This window comes from Euleptes europaea, chromosome 15 (assembly GCF_029931775.1).
Source record: "Euleptes europaea isolate rEulEur1 chromosome 15, rEulEur1.hap1, whole genome shotgun sequence".
NCBI classification, from domain to species: Eukaryota; Metazoa; Chordata; class Lepidosauria; order Squamata; family Sphaerodactylidae; genus Euleptes; species Euleptes europaea.
In genome coordinates this window covers 35,531,524-35,553,513 of record NC_079326.1, presented here as the reverse complement: position 1 = coordinate 35,553,513, position 21,990 = coordinate 35,531,524, and the positions used below count along the sequence as shown (strand labels likewise).

The following is a 21,990-nucleotide window of genomic DNA, read 5'->3' as shown; positions in this document are numbered from 1 at the left end:
GCAACATCCCCTTAGGAACCATTAGTGGCTGGTATGAATTATAAATGCCTTGAGATTCTCCTAGCTTCAACTGGAGCACTATCCTGGTCAACTGCCAGCCCAGAAGTTTAATGCAAATGGGGGTGTGATTCAGGCATCTACTGTGGGACATTTAATTTTAAAACTTTATTGAGTAAATTCCAGAAGGCACATATGCACAAAAATAATTCACTGAGTATTTATTTGTTTGTTTTAGTAAGTTGTATGGAGCTTTAAAGCACTAATGGTGGAGAGTGGTATGCCTTTGAAAGGTGTAATTGTAAACTGAAGAAAACGTGTATTGGAAATAGAGCAAATATATGATATTGTGAAGTCTTCTGCATCCCAGCAGATGCTCTACTGTTGAGCCACAGCTCCACCCGTTTTAATCATTTGGGAACTATATTGTTGGATGCCCTGAAGTCACTTATAGTGTAGTATAGCCAGGGTCAGCATCAGTGGTCAATATGGTTGGATGTCTACTGAGCCCAATAGATGGGCCACCGTTGATGCCTGGCCCATCAGTTTCTCCAAGGAAACAAAAGATTTCCCCAAAGGCTGCAATGATGTTGCAGGGGCCTTTGGAGCAATCCCCAATTTTCCTGGTGGTAAGGGCACTGGGGAAGGCAGTAAACTGCAGCTTTCTTGTGTGCCATCACAAGAGCCTCTGGAGTAATCTATTCTCTGGTGGGAGAGATGCCTGAGGGAGTGAATAGAATGCTACATTTTTGTGCACTTTTAGACTCCAGCAGGGCAAAAAGGAGCACTGGAAAACTGGGGTTCTACTCCTGGCAGGAAATGAGAGATTGCTCTAGCTCCACATAGATCTCTTGGTGAATCTCCCATTTCCTGTATTGCGAGATACCAGAGGAGCAGAGCAGTGATGCTCTTTGGTTCCTTTCATACTTGCCAATGCTGGCTAGAGAGACATAGAATATGCATTTGTGTCAGAATGGAGGGAGATAGAGTGCAGGAGGATGAGGAAGTTGGCATACTTAGTAGTGTCATCTTGCACAGGGCTTCCCCAAATTTGAAGCCATTCCTGAGCATAGTTTGCTCTCCTTCTTCAAGAGGACTCCTCTAGAAAATAAATAACATCTCCCACCTCCCTCATTCCCCAATGGTCAACCTAGAGGTGAGGGCTGAGGACATTTATTATTGACAAATACGGGCAAAGGTTCAATAAAATTAAGAATGACACATTGCTGGATCAGCAAAAGATTTGTGTGCGCTTAAGAAAGTACTGTTTCATCCCTGATTTTGGCCTTTTATGCATGGGTAGTTTGCATTGGATTTGCTGCTCTCTAGATCCACAGTATTTGCAATCTGCCACCCAGCAAGCTTCTGTGGCAGAGCAGGAATTTGAACCTGGGTCTCCCAGATCCTACTCTGACACTCTAACCACTGTAGAACTCTATGAAACTTAAATAACAGCCGGACCTTTGTGCAGTTTGCGGCACAAAATTAAAATGAATGTCAAACACTCTTATCAATTATTGAAACTCTGTGAAAACATCACTCCAGATTAATTATAAATTCCATTATGTTACCTATATCTCTATTCATTACAGTGCTCAGATAGCCCAGCTCACAATCAGACTTCCTTGAGCAGAATTCAAAGTAACAAGGATAATACGGACAGTATGTGAAAACTTTTGGACTCTTCCCTCCCCTTTTCTATATTTGTCTTCCGTTTTAAAATCGCCAGAGAGAGAGAAAGAAGGCAAGTTCATTTCTGGAATTCAAGCCAAAAATCTTTGCATGAAAGGATAACATTGTAATATAAAATGATTCTGGTATACCATGAGATACGTTGTCTGTTTCCCAGTAGACATTGGGAGCGATTATTTCCAGGGGTAACTTGATTACTGAAAAAACATTTGTATTAAATTGCTTTAAAGCAGCAGTTCCCAAAGTGGGCAGTACCACCCCCTGGGGATGGGTGGGATTACTTAGGGGGGCACTAAGAGGCAAGGGGGCAGCAGGAGGGTGCTAGAGATGGGCCCCTTCAACTGTATTATCGGATAGGGTAGGGGGCGCCGGGGTTGAGTTTGTGGAACCAAGGGGGTGGGGCCCCGAAAAGTTTGGGAACCTCTGCTTTAAAGGATCTGAAGCAAAGGTCCATTGTGACTTTTACACTTGAGGTGAGCAGGAAAAGAGCATGGCTTTACTTCTGTTCATTATTGGATAAGGTGGGACCATTTTGTATGTTTATTTTTATTTATTTCATTGTATTAGATTTTTATCCCACCCTTTCCCAACCAAGGCTGGCCTAAGGATGGCTCACATCCAACAACATTAAGAATATTCCAATTTAAATAAATACATCTTATCAATAATTTCTGTTTTTAACAGACATTGTTACAACCCTGTATTAAGTACGCATCAAAACTGTAGCATTTGAAGCCTCTACATACAGTTTTTTTACCTCCGCTTTTTAATACAGGTTTTCATGGGGAAATGCATACATTCACACATTTAGCTTCCTTAAACATTTATAGCTTTAGCAGGTACAGAACACATCTGCGTATGAGTAATGAGACGGAGTCTTGTGAAATAAGTATTATCAGATTGCTCAAGACATATCCTTTTCTCCTGCCTCATTTCTGGATACCTGTCTGTAGTATGCTAACAGACATTTTCACAGATATGAACCACCACCTCATCAATCATGTTTTATGGCCAGCACACAGGTGCCCACACACACAAATGCGGACTCCCAGTCCCTTTGTTCCAAGTAGATCACCAGATCAGTAAGTTTACTGAGCCATAGTGTGTGTATGAGATACTGCTGTCTGTGGTTGAGGGGCTGCATTCAGCTAAGTGGACTCCATGTTTCGCAGGACTGTGCTATCCCAAGACATACTTTATTTTGTCGAAGGCTTTCACGGTCAGAGTTCATCGGTTCTTGTAGGTTATCCGGGCTGTGTGAAGGACATCAGTGTTACTCCTCCGAAGATGGCGGCCACAGCTGCTGGCGAAACGTCAGGAAAGAAAATACCAAGACCACGGTCACACGGCCCGGATAACCTACAAGAACCGACATACTTTATTTGTTTATTTGTTTGTTTGTTTAGAATAATAGAGTTGAAAGGGGCCAGACAGGCTATTCCCGGCCAGGGAGCAGTTGGTTAAGACCCTTTGCGAGATAAGTGTTCATCAGGAAACTGTGTGTGTGTGAAGTGCTGTCAAGTCGCAGGCGACTTATGGCGACCCCTTTTTGGGGGTTTTCGTGGCAAGAGACTAACAGAGGTGGTTTGCCAGTGCCTTCCTCTGCACAGCAACCCTGGCATTCCTTGGTGGTCTCCCATCCAAATACTAACCAGGGCTGACCCTGGTACAGCAACAAACAATATTATGTAGAGCCCTTCTTATCCTGCCCCCTTGAAAGATATTGTTGGCCACAAGGGTTTTAATTTAATTATTTAAAAAAATTTCACCTCACCTTTCTGTTATTTCAGGCTCTTAAGAGAATCTACACAAGCTTTATACAAGGCTTATAATAAATAATAACAGTGCTATTTCAAAAGGCTGAGCTTCCTCCTAGGTATGTGAAGGCCTGGGGGGAAACTAGATATAGTCATTTAAAACAATCCTAGTGCCTCCCCCCCACCCGCTTTTGTGGACTTTCCCCCAGATTGTTCTGACTGACAAATTAAGAAACTTCGGGATGCACTGCAAAAAACCAAAAAAAAGGAAGAAAAAAAACCTCTTTTTGAAATATTTTTTTCTCTTGGATTGAGTGAAACACTTTTTAAGGTTTGGCACTCAAAATGAAAAAGTCTGAGGGTTTTTTCTCCACTTTGTCCTGTGAAAAAATTGGAAAATTTGGGGGAGCACTGAAAAAAAAAAGACTTCTATGAAATTTTTTCTTGTTTGGAATTAGTGAAATGCTTCTTAAGACAAGGTTTTAATCAAAATTGTAGTATAAAAAACTTATGTAAGACTATCTACATCATTAGATAATAATTCCTATGTATAGTAAATACATATTCTATCAGCCCATTCCTGGAAAGGGTCAGTGGCTGGAAGCGGCGCAGTCATGCTGCCTCCACAGAGGTTTCCTGGCCAAAAAAATAAAGGTTAAAAATGATTTAAAAAACAAACAAACATGAAACTCCTCCATGGAGTTACACGGGGATACGCCAGCTATTTTTCTGATGCAGCAATGCTGCAGTATAGAGGGGTGTTCTCAGGCTGCAAGGGGTTTAGAAGCTGGCTAACGCCAGTTCTGCCCCTGGGAGCGCCCCCTGATTCCCGCATGGGCACCCGCTTCTGGGTTTTTGCTGCCAGCGCGGCAGTGCCAGCAGCCAAGACCCACGCTACTGTGTTGCTCTGCGGCGCCGGCGTTAGTGCCCCCATGCCGGCATCGGAATAGGGTTGCCAGCTCCAGGTTGAGAAATGCCTGGAGATTTTTGGGGCGGAGCCTGAGAGGGGCATGGTTTGGGCAGGGGAGGGACTTCCATGCCATAGAGTCCAATTGCCAAAGCAGCCATTTTATCCAGGTGAATGATCTCTATCAGCAGGAGATCAGTTGAGTAGTGGGAGATCTCCAGCTACTACCTGGAGGTTGGCAACGCTATGTCGGTACCACTGGGCAAATTCTGTTATTCTGGAAGGGTCTTTAGATCCTGTAAAGGCTTGCGTAAACTGACAGACCTATTAAGAGAACCTTCAGAAACCTGTGTCAGTAACATGGGATATCCCATGTATGAAATCCGTTTCTCTCTCTTTTTCTCCATCCTGATTTTTTCAGCTTCATTCAGTCTTAGTTTGGAGAAATATGTGACACTGTGACTAGAAGCTAGAAACTGTTTAACTCTTCTTTTTTTTGTGTGTGTGTGTAGTTCACGTATACCACAATGGCCAGAATTTGCTGACAGAAGAAGCATTCTGTACAAGTGTTAAGGATGGGATGTTTTGGCTTCATTTTGAAGGATGAGGAGAAGATTTTGAAGTCCGCAGTTAAATATATATTCTATCTAAACAAATATCCCTGCAGGATCAGTGACTCTGTTTCAAGATCTGACCTAGCCCCAAAATATCAAGGTAGGATACATTTTCATGTCCAGTTATTCCATTGTGCTTCATTTTGCCTTGGAGATCTTGCTTCAGCTTTCCATTCCTACAACAACATGAGCAATCTTGTACTTATTTTATTACAGGTTAGGTATCCCACATCTAGACAGCTTGGGACCAGAAGTGGTCTGTATTTTGGATCTGAAGTTTGACTGCAGCATGGAGGAAAGCTGAACTGAAGTCTGGGTGCGCTGCAAGCCAGCCTAGACTTCAGTTTAGCTTTCCTCCCACCGCAGTCGAAGTTCGATCTGACTTGCACCCACTCCACCCAGCCTCTCCAGACTTCAGAAAGGCTAGGCAGAACTGCATCACCAGAGAGAGAGTTCCACCATGCCAGGGCCAAAAAAGCCCTGGCCCTGGTTGAGGAAAGCTGGACGCTTTTCGTGCCAGGGACAACCAGTAGGTTGTTTTAAACACACAGTCAAATTCCAGCTGTGACCACTGAAAACAGAATTATGGTAATGGCCATAGCTCTACCTCATAAAGTTGTGACATTATCAGTGCAATCCCATGCATGTGTACTCAGAAGTAAGTCTCGTTTTATTCAGAGGGGCTTCCTCCCAAGTTAGTATTGCTACCTGTATGTGTTTGTTTATTTGTTTAGTAATAGGCCATTACAAAACTTCCTTACATAAATACAGAAAACTGAAAATGATATATAAAAAAGATAAAATTACAACGGTATGCAGTTCCCTGGTAAAATCAATTACATATGCAATCTCTGTTAAAACATTATTTGGATTCCTGTGCAGATTTTTTCTTAATAACTTCAAGAGCTCTAATCTCCCTGGCTGCAATAGCAAATTGTGATATTCTAAAGGTTACATGAGAATCAGAGTCAGAAAGAAGGAAGATCAATTTATCAAATTCAGAACATCTACCTGTATGTTCTAGTCATTTTAGGAATGGCAGGCCAGTTAGGACAACTAACTTTCAGTTTTACTTGGTTTCCAGAATTTTTGGAGGGATTTATCCATCGACGTCAGTAGCTGCTCTATAGATGACCTGTTAAACTTCTGGAATAGAAGCTTGACCTTGGCCATTGGCATAGCAGCTCCTAGATGTCCTGTTCGCTTGTACCATAAACAAGTTGCTACTTTGAAGACTGAAATGTAGGTAAAGCATAAAGTCACAATCAGTGATGAGAGCTGCATAGGGTTTTTTTTAACCATGTACTTTAACCAAGTAAATTTTAGACTTGCAAAAGTAGATGATTGAATTAACAACTAGTGTTTTTTTATGTGCTTGTTTGCTTTCTTTTTGTTTTGCAGGTCATTCTTATGCAATAGGCTCAAAGTAACTTAAATGTGCAGGATGAAAAAATGGCACAGGCACGGCTGGTACCACCAGGACCTGACAGCTTCCACTATTTTACTAGAGAATCTCTTGCAGCTATTGAAAAACGTTGTGCAGAGGAGAAAGCTAAAAAGCCCAAACAGGATCGTGCAGATGATGACGATGAAAATGGTCCCAAGCCAAATAGTGACTTGGAAGCAGGAAAAACGCTTCCATTTATATATGGAGACATTCCTCCGGGAATGGTGTCTGAGCCTTTGGAAGACCTTGACCCATATTATAGCAATAAAAAAGTGAGTATTTATTAAGACGGGATGGATTCTGGATGTTTTGTCTAACTTTTCCAAATGTTTACCATCAACTTAATTTCTGAGAGCTTTTCTGTGTTTACCAGTTACCAGTAAATTTATCTCTGCTTACAGTTAATTTCAGCTTACACTTAATTCTGGGAAATGTCTGGAGTTTCACAAAGGTCATTTACGCATGGTCGCTGTAGCCTCCTTTATTCCCTGTTTCAGCCAGGATCAATTTTTTCTGAAAGCACGTTACCTCATTCCTTGTCGGCTCAATCCTGAGCCGGCTTTTCCTGTTCGTCTTCTGGCCCGATTTAAACCGTTCCTCCTGGCTCTTTCCAGAATCACTGAGCGTACAGCTTTCTCAGGTTGAGCTTCGCCCCCACCCTTTTCCAAACCCCTCTTCAAGGCAGCATGAAGAAAGCCAAACAAGGGAAGCACAGAAGATTGGCTTCTCTCACAGCCAATCATGAAGCAGTGTGTAAAGAGGCAGGGATTCAAGTGCTTCCTGCTACCTTGGAGCTCTTTCTGAGCAAAAGAAAGTCTTTTTTAAAACAAAGCTTGGATTTCTCTCCCCCCCCCTCTTCTTTCAGATTGCTCCGTTTTTTGTTTTGTTTTGTTTTTTGTTCTTAAAATGCTTTTTTATGTGGCAGTTGGGTCTGGGGGGAAGGAAAGCTTCTCTTGCGAGGTAAGCCAATTACAGAGCGGCATTTGAAGGGGTGGGACTTGATTTGAACTCAGGAGACTGCTTTTCTGTGCCTCCATTAGCACACAGTTTCATCCCTGATCATTCCAGCCAATGCAAACAGTTCCCCCCAACCCAGGTTACTTTGATCCTGGCTGAAACAGAGAATAATGGAGGCTACAGTGACAATGCGTAAATGAACCAAGACTTTGACCCCCTTCAAACTGCCCTGATAATCCGGTTGAGCAGCGGGTTGCTAATGGATTTTTTGTGTCAATTCAGTCACAGCAGGTCAGGCTCTCTGCTGATAATGGGGTTTTTTTACCTGTTCAGACAGGTTTACCTGCTTATGTCCTATCGGCATCACAGGTCTCTGCTGCTTTTTTATGAAAACTACTTTCTCCCATTTTCAGTTCTTCCTTGCACTTCTGAATCTCTCCAGTATGCTGTTTGAACAGTCTGGAATGCTTCTGAAAGGACTGCTATTATTTTCCCACTTTTTTGGGCAGTGTGTTCTTTTCCAGCTAAAAAAAAAAATTCTAAGATGAGCACTATGGCATCATAGCAATCCAATGCATCCCAATGCTGGTGCTACAGCAGCTCAGTACTATATTACCAGCATTCGGGTGTGTTGGATTGCTATGGTGCTATAGCGCAGTAGTGCTATAGTGCTCATCTTAAAACGTTCCCCCCTCAAAAAAAAGCTGGAAAAGAATGCACCGCCAAAAAAGGCAGGGAAACAATAGTGGCTCTGTTTGAACTGTCCAACGCACTTTAGAGATGGCTCATGGATGGATTGAAATGAGCTGTGTGAATGCCCATATCTGTATCGCTTTACTTGGAAATGGTCCAACAACGGATGGCATCCAGTTTAGAACTGTAATCTGAAAGGGGCTTTTCAGAAAAGTTTTCCTGTTTGTAGAATTATTGTACAGAGGAGGCGCTTCCAATTGTTTAATAATCACAGTTTATGTTGAAGCTTTCTGTATTGTAAAGCAGTAAGGCCGTCATCTCCACCTAGAACCCAGATCCAATACTAAGCTTCAACCTGGTTCCACGCTTCAGTTTTTATACTCCTTCTCTGTTTATGGAGTGTAAAGAAGGGCAGAAATACTATATAGTTTTAATAGTTACATAAAGAGAGAAGTTTCGCTGGGGCAGCTTGTCAATTCAGGACTGAAAAAAAGTCTCACTGCTGAAATATTTACACAACTGTTGAAAACAGAGGGTGTTTGACATCTCTTTCATTTGGTCACCCTGCCTCTCTCACAGCTCATTCCTGAGCTTTCGGCGTTTGGGGATGGTGTGGGAGAGGCGCAGCCTCGCTCTTCTCCCCGTCAGCATACCTGGGGCAAAAGGGGACAGGAGGCTGCCTAAAGGCAGCCTCAACCCCCGGAATGCCTGCTTTTGCTACATAGACGCAATCCTGCGGAAGTAGGCTGATTGAAAGTCCCCACAATAGCAAACAAAGGGGATTTTTTGCGAAGCTCCTGTGGGGGCATTTTTGGGGGTAGAGGTCCCAAATTTTCAGGGTAGCTTTCAGGGACTCTCCTTGCAGGAACCCCAAAGTTTGGTGAAGATTGGGTCAGGAGGTCCAGTGTTATGGGCTCTAGAGAGGTTGCTCCCTCCCTCCTTCATAGACAAGCATTAGCCAATTAGCGAACAAACAGAGAATCTGACTCTTACCTTCCTGCTTGTGTATGGAGGTGGGAGGGGGTGACCTCTTCCAGACCCCATAACTTTGGACCCCCTGACCCAATCTTTACCAAACTTGGGTGTTCTTGCAAGGAGAGTCCCTGCAAGCTACCCTGCAAGAGTGGGGGCTCTACCTCAAAAAATGCCCCCCAGGTGCTTCGCAAAGCCTGGGGAGAACCTGAAAAAGCCAGAAAATTACCTGTTTTTTTAAGGAATGGCCAATTCGGCTTTGGTCCCCCCCCCCCCCAGGTTTTGGAATTCAGTCAACCTGACCCCAAAATTTACCGAAATTGCTTTTTTTTCGGTTCAGGTTTATCGATATACACAGCCCTAATTAATACAGATCAGCAAGAAGCTTTTCTTCCATTGAAGTCAATGGAGCAACAAACTGTACAAAATAATTACTTGCATATGATACATAATTAATTTTTTCATTATACATTATTTTTATTTTCCAGACCTTCATAGTATTGAATAGAGGGAAGGCAATTTTCCGATTCAGTGCCACATCTGCCTTGTACATTTTAACTCCTTTCAATCCCCTCAGAAAAATTGCTATTAAAATTTTGGTACATTCATATCCTTTTCAAGTATTTGATTTCACGTGTTTGAAATAAAATCTGAAATGTTTTCCAATGCCATTTTGGGGAAAAAAGCATATTTAGAAGTAAATGTAAAAAAAAGATTGTCTTAAGCCAAGTTACATTGTTCTAAGGCCATTGACTTCAGTGGGTTTAGAAGGGTGAAGCTCTGCTTAGGATGGCTCTCTTGAGTATTCTTATAGGTAGTTTGAAGACACTGATGCTGTAACTAATTATATGCAATTAAGAAACACCCACTGAATACAATGTGTGTTCCTCTCCTGATGGTATTTGATGTTTTCAGTATTGTCTAATTGTAATTCTAAAAGCCCCGTGGTGCAGAGTGGTAAACTGCAGTACTGCAGTCCAAGCTCTGCTCACAACCTGAGTTCGATCCCAATGGAAGTTGGTTTCAGGTAGCCGGCTCAAGGTTGCCTTCCATCCTTCCGAGGTCGGTAAAATGAGTACCCAGCTTGCAGGGGGTAAAGGGAAGATGACTGGGGAAGGCACTGGCAAACCACCCCGTAAACAAGGTCTGCCTAGTAAACGTCCGGATGTGACATCACCCCATGGGTCAGGAATGACCCGGTGCTTGCACGGGGGATCTTTACCTTTTTAAAATTGTAATTCTAGATTTATTACCTAGATTCTTAATGCACATATTCACAGTAATGCCCGTGAATAAAAATATTTATTTGATTAGAGTTATAAAATTGTGAACTTGATTGCTCATGCCTTTAAAGTAGCCATGAACATAATTAAAGTTTTATCGCTGTGGTGCCTGGATTTCATTGGGACATTTCAGCCAAGTGAGAAAACATTGTGGTGGTTGGTTTGGGGCATATGGGGGAAGGTTGTGGAAGTAGAAAGGGTGTTAGGAGTGGGGAGGTGAAAAAGATTAGTAAGATTAGGGGAAATCCATTATGCACACTGTTCTTATTAATGCCAGTATTTTTCTTTTATTAGTACATTTTTTAAAATGCTGGCCTTCCTCTAAAGAACCTAAGGATAGCACACATGATTCTCCCTTCCCTATTTTATTCTCACAACAACCCTGTTAGGTAGGTTAGGCAGAGTGGTTGACCCATGGTCATCCAGCAAGCTTCATGGCAGTGTAGGGATTTGAACCTGGATTTCCCAGATCTTAGTCCGTCACTTTAGCTAATACATTACATGGCTCTTTCTATTATGCTGTTGTGAATATGGATGATAAATGTGTCTGGAAAAATGAAAGACTGAACACAGGAAGTCACTACATCTTCTATATATCTTTTCTATTCAGCAATCTGTAGTGATTCTGTAAAAAGTCAAAATATTAGAATGTAAGAAAAACACAGATTCAATTGATTAAAAAAAATGTACGTTACGAAGTTAGGACTAGTCTGCATGCAAAGCATACTGAGTTATGTTCGGTCGTGTGTACTTGCAGGCATGTGGAGAGCATAGCCTGTTGAATTATAGAGCCACAGAGAACTGGCAGAAGCTTCCACAGTTTCCACAGGATCATCTGATGTCTCTCATTCTACAATAAATTGGCTGTTAAAGGTGCCATAAGCCTTTATCTATCTTGCTGCAATAGATGAAACACAGCTCTCCTTCAGCATTCTTGCATTCATTTATTGCAGTAGAACCCAATGTATCTAGGACTTATTAGGCTGGGTGCTGCCTGTGAACATAAGAAAAGCCATGCTGGATCAGACCAAGGCCCATCAAATTCAGCAGTCTGTTCACACAGTGGCCAACCAAGTGACTCTAGGAAGCCCACAAACAAGATGAATGCAGCAGCACCATCCTGCCTGTGTTCCAAAGCACCTAATATAATGGTCATGCTCCTCTGATACTGCACAGAATAGATATGCATCATGACTAGTATCCATTTTGACTAGTAGCCACGGATAGCCCTCTCCTCCATAAACATGTCCACTCCCCTCTTAAAGCCTTCCAAGCTGGCAGCCATTACCACATCCTGTGGCAGGGAGTTCCACAATTTAACTATGCATTGTGTGAAGAGTTCACTGTGATTTCGCTTTGTGTCATAAGGTGTCATGATTTAATGCCAATGTTCCTTAACTGCATTTTACATTATTCAGCATGCTTATTATGTGCACTATTTTGACCAATTGTGTATTTATGACAATGAGTAACCCTCCAGAATGGACGAAGAATGTAGAGTAAGTCATTACCTTTTAAAACTTGTTATCTATTCTGGTTTGATGTTGTTGCATTTGTGAATTTTCGTCAGTTGTCTCCATAATATTTTCCCACAATATGGGTTGGATCCTATGATCCATGAGCAGAAGGTGCTGATGGTTGTGGGTCTTTCCTGCATTCCCCTCCCCTAGTAGTACTTTCTAGTCTTGGGAAAGTTTATTCCAGGGTTCACAGGATTTGGGAAGCCTAATAGCCACACATGTCTTGAAGGTGCAGTAGGAGTGAGAAGGAGACAAAATAGCCCTTTCTGTCTCTTCTATCAGCATTCAAGATCCTCCTCCTCCTCCTCTACATTTTCTTTTCTCATTCAAGATCCTCCTCCTCCTTGACATTTTCTTTTTGCCCTCTATTGAAGAAGTTCAGGGCAGTGCACATTTTAGGGTCCACCCCCCTTTAATTTCATTACAACTGTGTGATGTTAGTCAGGCAGAGATATAGGGACTGGCCCAAAGCCACCTGGGAGCTTCGTGGCATGATAGGGAATTGAACCCTGGTTTGCCCAGTCCTGGTATCACTTTGTGGTGGTGGAAAGTGCATCAAGTCGCAGCTGGCAACCCTGTAGGGTTTTCAAGGCAAGAGACATTTGGAGGTGGTTTCCCATTGCCTTCCTCTGCGTGGGCTGAGAGAGTTCTGAGAGAACGGTGACTGGCTTAAAGTCACCCAGCAGGCTTCATGTGGAGGAGTGGGGGATTGAACCCGGTTCTCCAGATTAGAGTCCACCGCTCTTAACCACTACATCACCCTGGCTCTCAGTATCACCATTATATATTTCTAGGGTTGCCAATCCAGGTACAAGCTGGAAATCTCCTGCTATTACAACTGATCTCCAGCCGATAGAGATCAGTTCACCTGGAGAAAATGGCCGCTTTGGCAATTGGACTCTATGGCATTGAAGTCCCTCCCCTCCCCAAACTCTGCCCTCCTCAGGCTCCACCCCAAAAACCTCCCACCGGTGACAAAGAGGGACCTGGTGACCCTATATATTTCCAATCTCCCTGTAATATGTGGCACAATTGGTTGGTTTTGTTTCTGATTAAATTGTCTGGCAGTGTATTACAGTGTGGTGTTTGGAACTGTGAGGGCAGAGGATGATTCAGTCTGAAGGTCAAACTCGACCTGATGGAGATCGCAGAGCTTTTTCAAGGGAAATGACAGCCATGCAGGAGCCCTATTCATACTGGGGCCCACATGAAGGCAGGAAAGCTTGGCTTTGATTAACCCTCCCACTCTTGTACAGTTTGGCTAAACCCCCTCCTCCTCACATCTCCAATCTGAATCAGGCTCCCACATGGCTATAATTGTATCCTCCCTTTGCCTTTTTAACTTCAAGTCAGGGAATTCCCAGCATCTTGACTGTTCTGACCCTGCTATTCATGATTAACAAGCTATTAGTGCTTGCTTTTGCCTACCCACTCTTTCAGGGCATCCATTTTCTTTCTAGCCTTCATTATTTAAGAGGACCATTCTTAAACCTTGCAGGCAATGAGATTTTTATTTACACAACACTAAGCGAAATTTATAGTGAGCACTGTAAATGGGAAGCAGACCTTTAGAGGTACTGTTCGAAACATGCAAGTTATTTCTTTATTTAAAACATTTATTAGCCATCTTTTTACCTTATAGGAACTCAAAGTGACTTAACAATGTAAATAATTATACAATAAAAACATAAAATACATAAAAACCACTAGTTAAAATCAATAATTTAAAACTTCTGGTAGGCGGAAGAACTAATCAAATGCCATCATAAATAAAACTGTCTTCCACTGCCTCCTAAAAGTAGAGAGTGAAGGGGCCAGGTGTACCTACCTGGGAAGGTTGTTTCATCATCGGGTATTCCCTTCCCAAAGGAGCTTCCATTCTGTGATACATGGGGTAGACCAGGGGTGGGAAACCTTTTTTCCGCCAAGGGCCATTTGGATATTTATAACATCATTCGTGGGCCATACAAAATTGGGCTGTCCTAACAGCTCCATAGCTAATGACTCTTCTGCAAGGGGGAAAAAAGGTTCCTTTTTTTGGCAAAACAAACTCACATCCGCCTTGAATACAGGCTATTCCTGTCCGTGGGAGGAGGCGGATCACCAGTCTTAGATCCTTCTGAGCTAGAGATCTGCCAGGACCCATGAAGGCCAGACCAAATGATTTTGCGGGCCTTAAACGCCCCCCCCCCCCCCCGTGTCTGACGTTCCCTACCCCTGGGATACATAGGTGGTTTTAAAATGACTAAAGAAGAGTAGAAATTTGTAAGGGAAAGTCTAGCAGTAATGGAGGTACAATCAAGACCCATGTAAGACTTTTGAAAATGGGTCTTAAGGAAACACTTGTTGCAGAAGAGGAAAAATAGTATGAGAAACAGGGAAGCTGGATGGCAACAGATCCAATTATAAGAGAAAACATTAAAGACAACTGGAGGTATCCATTATGACTGAAACTACTGCTTTGGTCATCCATCCAATGAAGAGAAGAAAATGAATCCACAATAAAGTTTTCACTGTTAGCAAAATTGTCTAGTAAAACATATTGGGGCCCAGAAAGCAATTGTGTATCAAGTGATTATTTGAGCCACATGGTGCTACAAATAGCAATAGGAGAACATCTAGCATATGAAAAGTTGAATTTGTTGATATGTTTTGAACTTGTGTGGAAGAACCATACTGACAGCTCAGTCCTAATGTGGGCAGGGGGAAGTTCTGTCATGGCCGGGGATGACGCAGCCACGCTGCCTCCTGAGCAGTTTGCTGCCAAGTGCAGCAAGCCGAAAATACAATTTCGAAGGAAATCCTGCGGAACTCTCCGTAGAGTAACACGGGGCAACGCCTGCCTTTTTGCAGGTGTAATTCGGTGCCTGCATAAAGGGGCATTCCTGGAACAAAAGGGCTTAGGGAATTCCCCTTTAGTCAGCACTGCCCTCAGGAATGTCCCCTTTCACACCGTCGCGAGCCCTTGCGATGGGGAAATGCTGCTGAGGTTTAGCCAGCCCCTGAGGCTCGCACTGTTGCATGGTGCCTCGGAGCCAGCGTAAGTAGCCCTATGCCAGCGTAAGTAGCCCTATGCCAGCATTGGTGCCACTTTAGCTGGCGCAAATGGCACTAATGCTAGCACGGAGGTCACTCCAGCTCCTGTCCCCTTTCACCCACCCCCCTCCATTAGGATCACACGGTGAGTGGCTAACATTAGACATGCTAATTTTTTTTCTTGTTACCTTTAAGGTACACATTCACTGGAATTTATACCTTTGAATCACTTACAAAAATTCTCGCAAGGGGCTTCTGTTTAGAAGGTTTCACTTTTCTTCGAGACCCATGGAATTGGCTCGACTTCAGTGTCATTGTGATGGCGTAAGTGGTTTGACAATTTGAAAGGAAAACTTATAAGGGCATGATATTAATGTCAGCATGTACCATACTAGAAGGCATGCCTGCATTAACTTAGGCAAAAGTCCTGCTAGCAGTGAAGTCACTTCACTACGTGTTAACCCCATTTTTAGTTCACGGTAAAGAAAATCACTGCAAAAGTGTGTAAGATGTATGATCCACTAGTTTACTTGCTTTTTAGGGAATGCTGATTTCATGTCCTGCATTCTTTATGCATATTAGAACAAAAACTCATTTTGACTTCATGCCACTTTCTTAAACTATTTTAGCTTAGTTTTTCCGATACAAACTGTGAGTTTCACTTCAATGAAACTTAAAACGTAGATGAGGTTAATAAATGCAAACCTCTGTGACGATAGGGTTGCCAACCTCCAGGTAATAGCTGGCAATCTCCTGCTATTACAACTGATCTCCAGCCAATAGAGATCAGTTCACCTGGAGAAAATGGCCACTTTGGCAATTGGACTCTATGGCATTGAAGTCCCTCCCCTCCCCAAACCCCGCCCTCCTCAGGCTCCGCCCCAAAAATCTCCAGGTATTTCCCAACCTGGATCTGGCAACCCTGTGTGATGAGGTGAACTGCTGCGAAAGCGAAATTGCCAAAGTGGTCTTGATGAAAGATCCCCCCACCCCAAGTAGTTAGCCTAAGCTCTGCCTCAATTCTGAATAACTGTGATTTAATTCTACAGGTATGTAACAGAATTTGTAAACCTAGGCAATGTTTCAGCTCTTCGAACTTTCAGAGTATTGAGAGCTTTGAAAACTATTTCTGTAATCCCAGGTAAGAAGTGAGGGGTATGAAGCGCCAGGTCCCTTTGTATCTCCAACTGTTCTTTGCGTGCTGTCATTGTGTTTGTGTGTGGACTCCCCTATTACAGATATGTGACAGAGTTTGTGGACCTGGGTAATGTCTCAGCGTTGAGAACATTCAGAGTTCTCCGGGCATTGAAAACAATATCAGTCATCCCAGGTGAGAGCTAGGTTAAACACGGAGGCTGATTAGTTCCATTGAAGTCGAGTTCACAAGCTTAAGCCTTGTCGGTCATTGCTTATGTTACTGAAAGGCAGGAATCAAAAGAATCAAAAGATTCCTTTTCTTTTCAAACGTAACATTTGTTTTTTCGTTTGCAAATTCAGCCTTTGAGTTTAACAAAATGATTGCATGAGACATCAACAGAATGTGCAGTCTATGCGTTATAGCTTGTTTGGGGGTTTGCTTTTTTTCCTTTCTTTTTGTGTTTCGCATTTAAAGGTGGCAGGTTTTACTCTTTCGTACTGAAAAGCTTTTGTCACTGTGGCTTTTTTTACGTCGACATATTTTAGCACTTACTGCTTCAGCTCAATTTTGAATTAAGTTTTCAAAGCTATTTTTTTAAAGCTGACTGCTTATATAAAGGAGGATGTTGCATGGGAGCATATTGATGAATGTCCAGATGAACATGGCCCAGGATCTTTCTATCTACTTAGCTTTTCTTCTCCAGCTATTTTAAGTTAACATTTGTTTTTTATTTAGACAGTTGTGTTCTGCTTTTGACTATCAAATATCCTGTAGGCGAATTGCAGATCAAGAATAATAGACTAAAAACCAGTAATTGTAATAAACATATTCAATATATGTTTAAAAACATATTCGTAATAAATTTGTAGCTACCTGAAAGTCTTCCTGAAAATAATCCCAAAACCAGTATATTGTGGTCAATTCAGTCTTTAAATTAATTCAGTCTTTAAATGAAGAGAAAATAAGTGCAGGGAAATCATACCAAATGCTACAAGCAACTGATGACTGATAAAGCTCACTGTTTTAAGACAAAGTACGTACATTTAGTGAAATGTACACTGCACATTCATGAACAGGCGGGTTTTTGCTCCTCATGCGTTTTCACAAGTGTTGATGGTGTTCATGGAGCTTGGGTGTTTTACAGTAAGATGTGCTTTCTGCATGCAGTCTTTTTTAAAAAAAATGTTGGGAAGAATACCTGATACCTTTAAATATCTCTTTGGATCCCCTCTGTTTGCAGGTCTGAAGACTATTGTGGGAGCCCTCATTCAGTCAGTGAAGAAACTCTCGGACGTCATGATCCTGACTGTGTTTTGTCTGAGTGTGTTTGCACTAATAGGGTTGCAGCTGTTCATGGGCAACTTAAGGCACAAATGTTTGCTCTGGCCTCCAGACAATTCCACTTTTCAAATAAATATTACCTCCTACTTCAATAGCACAATGGGAGAAAACGGTTCGTTCGTTAATACGACTGTGACCACGTTTGACTGGGAGGAGTACACAGAGGATGAAAGTAAGAACAAGTGATATAACCTGGGTGTGCAAAAAGTTGCAACCTGAATTTGTCATGTGGGGATAAATGTATCCAGTTAAAATAGTGTTAAATAAAAGCTGCAGTCTTTAAGTAAAGTAATCTATTGAACTGCTCAGTTTAAAAAGTGACTATAATTGATCAGGCAGGAGGTGTTTTTTTTTTTTTTTTTTTGCTAATTTGCTTTAATTGAATTACTTACAAAACCCAGCAAGTTCTGTCAGAAAATACATTTCCCTCTTTTCGTAGTCAGGAGGGACTATCTCTTCTGAATCTGCACCCGCTATGTCAAGTAAATGCATTGTCTACAAACAAGCATATTATTTTTCCCTCAAAAATTGTGTTTATTGATATTTAAATGTATGCAGATTTGATCAGATGTACCTTCGAACGAATTGCCTAAGATTTCTTTCATTGTCTTCCTGCCCAAATTAAAACATTGTTCTCCATTAATAGATTGCCACAAGACAGGTCAAATGTGATTTGAATTCACAGGACAATTCTTAGCTATATGCTTTCTTTTTATCTTTTGCAGGTCTGTTATATTGTATAATATTATATAATGGTGATATGGCATAAACTAATATTACCGGGTTATAATATTGCTTGTTTAAGATCAGCTACAATTTTTCTTCTGTTCTTTCCACAATTAGGTCATTTTTACATTTTGGATGGACAACGAGATGCCCTCCTTTGTGGAAACAGCTCAGATGCTGGGTGAGAATTTTTATTGACCTACAACTGTATAGATTCAATAAAATCTTTCATGTTCACATGACTCTTCAGCACAAGTGCAGTTCTGCTGTCTCAGCTCCACATGCATATCCCTTTGCATGAGTATTGGCACTCTTTTGCAAACAAGAGAGCTCAATATGCCCACTGGAACTCCAGTTCTCTCAAGATTAGGAACCTGCTGGATTTGGTCATAATCTAAAACAAATCAGGCATTTACCAGAGTATAAATAGTTAGGATTATGGCAATTAGAGTCAATAATAAAACAGGTGAGCAATTGTACATAAACATTTATAATTTAAAAATATTACACTGCACTACAAGCAGAAACATTTGGAATGATAGCAATAGCACAGAAAATCTCGACGAGTCTGTTACATTTTTACAAAATAGCATATGGAAGAGACAGCCCTTAAATTGAGAATTTAAGAGCAGCCCTGCTGGATCATTCCAATGGCCCATTTAGTCCGGCATCCTATTTCACACAGTGACAGACCTGATGTCGCAGAAGGCCCACAACATGGGCACAGAGGCCAAAAGCCGCCTCTTTTGCTACTGCCAGTTGCTGATTTAAATCTGGAATGTATATTAAAAAAAATTTTTAATAACACTTCAAGTAACTAACTTCAAAGTTCAGTAGTGATTGAACCTAAGAATTTTTCCAAAGGGAAAAGTGAAATTGCCAAATGGATATTTGAAATTGAGGAATTAAAAAGAGAAGTTGGGTATTTCTGTAGGTCGCTTTTTTGCAAAATAATCTTTAGGGGGGAAATCAGACATCCACACATCCTTTACGGTTTTGGATATTAGTTATTATCTTGTATTTCAGACAATAAAAATATTTTTCCGTGATTTGTGGTTTGGTGGCTTGTATTGATGATGACTACATGTAGAAAAGGGCTGTTCCTCTTTGTTACCCTTCTGGACTGACCAGTAGCTTTTTGATACTGTGGTCCACACCATCTTGTTGAGGTGTTTGGAGGTTGAACTAGGGTTTAAGGGATTTGGATTGGTTTATTCATTCCTTATGGGCAGGACTCAGAGGGTTGCTGTTGGAGAGCAGTTGTTATCAGTGTGGGACTGGTCTTGTTCTGTTGTACATGGCTTGGTCTTATTGCCCATGCTGTTCGATCTCTACATAAAGCTCTTAGGAGAAATTATTCATAGTTTTGGAGTAGGTTGCCATTGATATGCTGATGACACCCAGCTTTATATTCCCTTATCCAAATCACATGATGATGCTGTAGAGATCCTGAATTGGTGCCTTGCTGCTGTGGTTAAATGGATAATGGTGAACAAGTTGAAAATGAATCTTGACAAGACAAAGATGATGCTGGTTGGGGAGGCTGAGGTCTTGAAGGGCACTGCACTTCTCACAGGCGGAGTCTTGCGGATGGTGGCTGACTCAGTTTAGGGCCTAGGGTTTATACTGGATCCAGTTTTATTGCTAGAGAAGTAAATTAATGCAGCTGCAACAAATGCATTCTCCCTGCTTCATTGCGTTCAGAAGATGGCACCCTATCTTGACTGGGCTGATCTGGCCTCATAGATCCATGTTATGGTCACCTTGAGGTTAGACTATTGTAATGCACTGTACGTTGATCTGCCCTTATAGGCAACTCGGAAACTCCTGTTACACAGCAGCTTGGTTACTATTGGCTGCCCGGTGAAATACACATATCAGACCCATTCTGCAGCCACTGAACTGTTTATTTACCAGGTTCAGTTCAAGGCGCTAATTATCATCTACAAAGCCCTTCGTGGCCTTGGAGCCACGTACCTGCCGGACTGCCTCACCTGCTATGCTCCACCGCAACAGCTTCCCTCCTCATTCCATTTAATACTACCAGAACAGTATACTTTGCTTTATGATGGTGCCAGACTATAAATGGGTAAGATCAGCACCTGCCCGTTCTTGCATATATTCTGTGGTGGTTCCCATCTTGTGGAATAGCCTGCCTGAGGAGGTCAGGAAGGCTTCCACACTTCTATGATTTCAGCAGAATGGGCAAAACAGAAGTGTTCAGGAGGCCATTTTTACGAAGGGATTAGAACTGTAATAGAATGGAATAGTCCAGGAGAGAGGGCCTTTATAATGGAATTGGATTGTAGTCTGTTTAATGAGTATTCTAGATATTATCCTGCTTTTACCGCATTATACTGTACCTTTGTAATTCCACTTACTACACTGTTTATAGTGTACTTTACCTTAGGCAGTTGGTTGTCTTTTAATTCTATGCTATAGCATAATTCATTTAATGTCTTATGCTGTTTGAGTACATTGCTTTTATTCTGTAACCCACCCTGAATCTCAGTGAGAAAGACAGGCTACAAATAAAGTAAACAAACATTTAAATAAGGGTTTTTTTACCCAGAGGTTTTCCCATTATTTGGGTGATGAGCCCAGTGCTTTTCCTCCAAGCTTTCTCACTTCCGTGGTTTTCCATTTGTTGTCTTTCTATGGCGTCCTTGTCATTTGTCCTTGCTTTCTCAAACCAATGCACAGAAAAAGATGAGCAAGCCACAGAAAAACAACAAATGGTAAACCAAGTCAGGAACCTCAGAGAAAAATTGCTGTGGTTCAGCACTCAAAATCACAGGAAAACCTCCGTGTGAAAACACACAAGGTTTTTGCCTGTGGCCCATTCAACCTCTGATATATCAAAACACAACTGGTGGTGGAAAATGCCCTCAAGTCTCAGCTGACATATGGCAACCCTGTAGGATTTTCAAGACAAGAGACATTCAGGGGTGGTTTGCCATTGCCTGCCTCTACATGAGCTGGGAGACTTCTGAAAGAACTGTGACTGGCCCAGCAGGCTTCATGTAGAGGAGTGGAGAATCGAACTGGTTCTCCAGATTAATTACCTATATAAATACATGCCAGAATGCTGTCTGACGATGAAACAGAGAAGCTGCTCATTTCTGTCCCATTTTGGGCGTGGGTGTGTGCATATATATAAAAATGAAGGCAAGTAACTTACTGTGCAATCCTAATGAGAGTTGCCTCCTTCTAATTTCATTGATTTCAATGGACTTAGAATGGTGTGACTCTGTTTAGAATTGCATTGTGAGAGTAAAGGATGTAAATGGCTTACGCTGCAGAATAACAGGAAGCTATTGGAAGAGGCACCAAAGCCTAATTTAAACCATCAGTTAAATTTGCCCTTTACCTTTGTGAAAATTCATTGGTGTAACAAAATGTTTGTGCAAGAGCCAGTTGGAAATAATGGAATGATTGTTCTCAAGTAAGCAGTATTTGCCTTCTAACCAATATTTGCTTTGTATTTAATTGCTTCATGAGTATTTAGCCTTGAATGCAATCCTATGTCTCGTTATTAGTCCAGAAGTATAGTTATGTTTGTCTGTAACAAAAATGACTGAGACTGAGGCTAACAGACCCTATGGCATAAATTGCCAATATGTTCCTCATGTGCGAACCTAGGTTACAGCTGGAATATTATGGGTTGGATCCAGCCAGCTTTTTGCACAATCTTACCCAATGCCCTTCTACATTGCAGCCCCCAATCCACATGGTGTTAGTCTAGGCAGGTTCCCTGATTGCCAGTAAAGTTTTTTTAGACTCCTGTCTCTCTTTTTCACCGTTGGAAATGTTGGTTTGGATCCACTCTTACATGTAGACTGTTCTCTGCAAATAGAGCCCTGTGGTGCAGAGTAGTAAGCTGCAGTACTGCAGTCAAAAGCTCTGCTCA

At 41.9% G+C, this 21,990-nt stretch overlaps 1 protein-coding gene across 1 annotated transcript in view; it reads left to right on the top strand.

Moving 5' to 3' along the window:
- The first annotated feature begins 4,993 nt into the window (after window positions 1-4,993).
- LOC130487999 (sodium channel protein type 2 subunit alpha-like) overlaps window positions 4,994-21,990 on the top strand; it is a 79,519-nt gene continuing 62,522 nt past the window's right edge. Inside the window, exons 1-8 of the mRNA XM_056861578.1 lie at window positions 4,994-5,067; window positions 6,369-6,686; window positions 9,525-9,643; window positions 11,729-11,818; window positions 15,071-15,199; window positions 15,925-16,016; window positions 17,254-17,526; window positions 18,198-18,261. Coding sequence (XP_056717556.1) covers window positions 6,420-6,686; window positions 9,525-9,643; window positions 11,729-11,818; window positions 15,071-15,199; window positions 15,925-16,016; window positions 17,254-17,526; window positions 18,198-18,261 — 1,034 coding nt within the window. The 5' untranslated portion in view covers window positions 4,994-5,067; window positions 6,369-6,419. The remainder of the gene's footprint in view (window positions 5,068-6,368; window positions 6,687-9,524; window positions 9,644-11,728; window positions 11,819-15,070; window positions 15,200-15,924; window positions 16,017-17,253; window positions 17,527-18,197; window positions 18,262-21,990) is intronic.